The sequence below is a fragment of the Acomys russatus genome, chromosome 14 (genome assembly GCF_903995435.1).
Source record: "Acomys russatus chromosome 14, mAcoRus1.1, whole genome shotgun sequence".
Taxonomy (NCBI): Eukaryota; Metazoa; Chordata; class Mammalia; order Rodentia; family Muridae; genus Acomys; species Acomys russatus.
In genome coordinates, this window is record NC_067150.1 from 48,145,820 (window position 1) to 48,150,645 (window position 4,826).

Genomic DNA, 4,826 nt, shown 5'->3' on the forward strand with positions numbered 1-4,826 from the left:
GCATGGTAGTGCCTGCCTTTAATCCCAGCACTCAGGAGGTAGAGGAAGGCAGATCTCTGTGAGTCAAGGCCAGCCTGGTCCACAAAGCAAGTTCAGTACAGCCAAAGCTACACAGAGAAACCCTGTCTTGAAAAATAAAAAAAAACCTCAAAAAAAATAAATAAATAAAATAAAGACCTGCCTGTCTCTGCCTCCTGAGTGCTGAGATTAAAAGCATGTGCCACCACCACCTGGCCAGATTAAAATTTTTGTATTACCTTTATTGAATTGGTGTGTGACACAGTGCATGTACTGGGCATCAGATGACAACGTATGGGAGTCAGTTCTCTCCTTTCATCGTGTTCTTGTTGAGCTTCTCCCTTCATCCCTCTGATGCGAGCTGCCATAACCCGCCCTGTACCCTGAACTTTCCAGCTCAAGGGCAGGAGCTTCCCCTCCCCCTTCACTATACAAACCATTCGTTTTGGGTTCTCTCTCCTCTCTCTGCATCTTTCCTATTCTCCCTCCTACCCTTCCCCTGTATGGCAGCCAAGAGCTACTTGCAATAAACCTGCGGTTTTATACGTTTTGTCTTGCATTAGTTCATATTGTCACTTCAAGCATGTTTGTCAAGTCCTGGGGACCGACCTCAGATCATCAGATTTGGCAACAAGTATTTTTAACTGCTAAGCCAATTTGCCTCAGCTCCCTTTAGAATCTGTGGCCCTGTAAAAAGGCTTGAAGTGTATTTCCTTCTAGGTCTGGGACGCCTAGAGAGCTAGAAAGATAATGATGCAGCAGTTTAGATTGTATACTGGCTTGGTTGGTGTACATGGATGGCTGTACCACACTCATGCTCTGCCCTTTGTTTCAGACCCAGAGGACAGCAAAAAGGAAGGGGGCAGTGAGTGTCTCTCTGGTGACACGAACAGGGGAACTGTTGCATCACTGGTACTTACTCGCACAGATCATCTAGACAGACACCAAATGGAGTCCATCCATCGACTGTTTAGGTGGTAGCAAGTTGAGGGATTTGGAGAAAGGGGAGGGGGAAGGGGAAGAAGAGGAGAGGAGAGAGACCATGGAAGGCGCTGGCACTGCAGCCCCAGAGAAACCCTCTGAGGTTTAGTGTTGGATTGGAATGAACCTGGGAATAGGAGCTGACTCTTTGATCTCACTTCTGAAGTGGCGATTGTGTGCAGTGGCGCCAGGAGCTTGATGTTTGGTAGGGTTTGAGCGGGGAAGGGCCTATCAGGGTGAGTATAGAGGGATTTTAATTCAGAACATGGCTGCTCTGGCAAGAGATCACATCCAAAGACCTTCTAGGTCTGTGTGAACCAGCAGGCATACAGACACACCTTTAATCCCAGGACACAGAGGCAAGCATATCTCTGAGTTTGAGGCCAGCCTGGAATAGAACAAGTTTCAGGTAAAAAAAAGCATAGGTCTAGTCCCAGCACTCAGGACATAGAGGCATGTAGATCTCTGAGTTCTGGTCAGAGCTGGTCAGGCAGTTCAGTGGAGAGGGAGTTGAGAGGCAGTGCAGTGGAGTTGACTTTGTGGCAGCTCAGTTTGTGGAATTCAGAGGCAGTTTTTACTGGAGAGTTTTACAGATAGAGGTTGAAGAGAGAACAAACTAGACACAGGTGAAGACAGAACAAGCCGGAGAATGAGAAGGAGCCAGAAGATTAGAACAGATTGCTGGAGTTAGTTTGAGGCCAAGCAGAGCAATCCAGTGAGAAACTGAGAGAAGCCAGATAAAATCAGTCATCTTGGAGAGGAGTTTGAACCACTAGCCAGAGTTCAGAAAGAACTAAGAAAAAGTGAGCTAATTCAGCAGTAAGTCTCAGAGGCTGAAAACATTCTAGATTGTACGGAGGCTAGAAGTTTCCAGGACTAGGTCTAGGTTAGCAGATGGATGCAGTAAGCCTTCAGAGATGACCATTACAGGAGGCAAATAAAAGATACTTTTACAGGTGAGGGCTCAGTAGAAAGTTTTCTGGCCTTAGTTCTGCTTCTGTGATTTCAGATAGGAACTGTTCTGGTAGATTTTCTTAAGCTTGGGAGTTTCTGGGCAAGAGTTTGCCAGACTGACATATCTTCATCTTTTACAGACAAAAGGGTTAAGACTTGTACCTACATTCTGAGTTTCTCATATATTCACTGGGTATCATTAATTACTGAGGACTGTTGAAACACAGAACTCCCAGCCAGGGGGTGGTGGCACATGTCTTTAATCCCAGCACTTGGGAGGCAGAGGCAGGCGGATCTCTGTGAATTCAAGGCCAGCCTGGCCTACAAAGTGAGTCCAGGACAGCCAAGGCTACACAGAGAAACTGTCTTGAAAAAAACAAAAGCAAACACAAACAAACAAACAAAAAAGTAAGAAACACAGAAACTCCAGATCAACCTGAGTAACATAGAAACATCTCTAAAATAAGTTAAAAGCCAGGCATAGTGAAGCAAGCCTTTAATTCCAGCATTCTGGAGGAAGTGGTAGTTGCATCTCTGTAAGTTCTAGGCCAGCCTGGTCTATGTAAAGAGTACCAGCATAGCCAGAGCTACATAGCGAGGCCCTGTCTCAATAAGATAAAATAGGATGACAATGGTGGCTCCTAATCTCAGCATTTTGGAAGACTGAGGCTGGTTGGATTGTGATGAATTTGTGGCTGGCCTGGGCTACCTAGGGAGACACACTGTCTCAACAGAGTAGAAGGCAGATGTCAGGGATGCTCCCCATCCTGATTATAGGTTTGGTGCTGTTCAGTACTACTTGGCAAAGAGAACCCCTCTGCCAGTCCAGTGACAGACCTGACACTTGCTAGAGCAAGACTATTTGTCAGCTCTAGGGACCACTGGATCAGAAAAGTTTGCACAGTTCTAACTTTTTTCTTTTTTTTTTGAGACAGAATTTCTCTGTAGCCTTCGCTGTCCTGGACTGTTTTTGTAGACCAGGCTGACCTCCAACTCACAGTGATCCGCCAGCCTCTGCCTCCCTGAGTGCTAGGATTTACAGGTGTGTGCCACCACTGCCTGGCCTAACTATGTTTTGTTGCTTTTCCAGACAGGGTTTCTCTGTGTAGTCTTGGCTGTCCTGGACTCACATTGTAGACTAGGCTGGCCTCGGACTCACAGCGATCTGCCTACCTCTGCCTCCCGAGTGCTGGGATTAAAGACGTGTGCCACGACGCCCAGCTCTAACCATGTTTTTTAGCAAAGAAAATCCCCTTAAAGGCAGTCACTCTTCTGAAACCTGGTATCTGAAGCTATTGAGGGAGCAGACACTCTTCAGAGTCACCAAAGGCATATATTTGAGGTAAAATTATTAAAGCAAGCCGGGCGTGGCGGCACGTGCCTTTAATCCCAGCACTCGGGAGACAGAGGCTGGCGGATGTTTTGAGTTCGAGGCCAGCCTGGTCTACAAAACGACTCCAGGGCTGCCAAGATAATATAGAGAAACCTTGTCTCGAAAAACAAAAAACAAGACAAACAAACAAAAATGTATTAAAGTACTAAACTATGGGCTGGAGAGATGGCTCAGAGGTGAAGAGTACTTGACTGATCTTCTAACAGTCCTGAGTTCAACTCCCAGCAACCACATGGTGGCTCACAACCATCTACAATGTGATCTGATGCCCTCTTCTGGTGGCATGAAGACACAACACTCATATAAGTGAATAAATAAATCTTTTTTTAAAAGTAAAGCACTTAACTAGAAAATGCCCCCAAGCTGTTTCACAGCTCTGACCTTCCGCTGGCCTTTCTCCGCGCTCCACTTTCCAAACAGGAAGTTCTTGAGCAAGACCAATGAAAAAAGGGGCGTGGCTTTCCGCTTTCTTTTTATTGGCTCAGGGGTCTGAGCGGCGGGGTTTTCTCGCGTCCCGGCGGAAGTTGCCCTGCGTTCTCGACGTGCTCTGTGTCTCAGTCATTCTCCATCATGGTGCGAAAGCTTAAGTTCCATGAGCAGAAGCTGCTGAAGCAGGTGGACTTCTTAAACTGGGAGGTCACCGACCACAACCTTCACGAGCTGCGCGTGCTGCGGCGGTACGGGCTCCAGCGGCGTGAGGAGTACACGCGCTACAACCAGCTGAGCCGCGCCGTGCGCGAGCTGGCGCGGCGCCTGCGCGACCTGCCCGAACGCGACCCATTTCGCGTGCGTGCCTCGGCGGCGCTGTTGGACAAGCTGTACGCTCTGGGCCTGGTGCCCACGCGCGGCTCGCTGGAGCTCTGCGACTCCGTCTCAGCGTCGTCCTTCTGCCGCCGCCGCCTGCCTACTCTGCTCCTCAAGCTGCGCATGGCGCAGCACCTCCAGGCTGCTGTGGCCTTCGTGGAGCAGGGTCACGTCCGCGTGGGCCCGGACGTGGTCACCGATCCCGCCTTTCTCGTCACTCGCAGCATGGAGGACTTCGTCACTTGGGTGGACTCATCCAAGATCAAGCGGCACGTGCTGGAGTACAATGAGGAGCGCGACGACTTTGACCTGGATGCCTAGCGAGTGGCTTCTCAATTGCAGGTCACAGAGCTGGGGATCGGGGAGAATTGCCCCTGTGTTTCGGGAAATTTTCGTTGATTTTCGGCTGATTAGTGACTGTGTCTTGAGAGACAGTTGGGAAGAAGCGGTTTTGGATCGCACCGGGGATCGTTAGCTGCTTCTGCCTTCAACATTGCGGTATAAAAGTAGGAATGTTACGCCATCTCTTCTTTGCTTTATCGTCTTGAAATAGGACTGTACAGATGGAGAATTTCAATTCAGTTTATATATAGAATATATATTTATATCTATATGCACACACACATGTGCGACTTGACTAAGAACTCCTCGTTTAAAGAAACCCTTTCCTATGCCA

At 48.4% G+C, this 4,826-nt stretch overlaps 1 protein-coding gene across 1 annotated transcript; it reads left to right on the top strand.

Annotated features, from left to right (window-relative positions):
* Positions 1-3,862: 3,862 nt before the first annotated feature.
* On the top strand, positions 3,863-4,507 carry Imp3 (IMP U3 small nucleolar ribonucleoprotein 3). Its single transcript, XM_051156512.1, has one exon. It carries the CDS (start codon positions 3,917-3,919, stop codon positions 4,469-4,471), a length of 555 nt encoding a protein of 184 aa, XP_051012469.1. The 5' UTR covers positions 3,863-3,916; the 3' UTR covers positions 4,472-4,507.
* Positions 4,508-4,826: the final 319 nt, after the last annotated feature.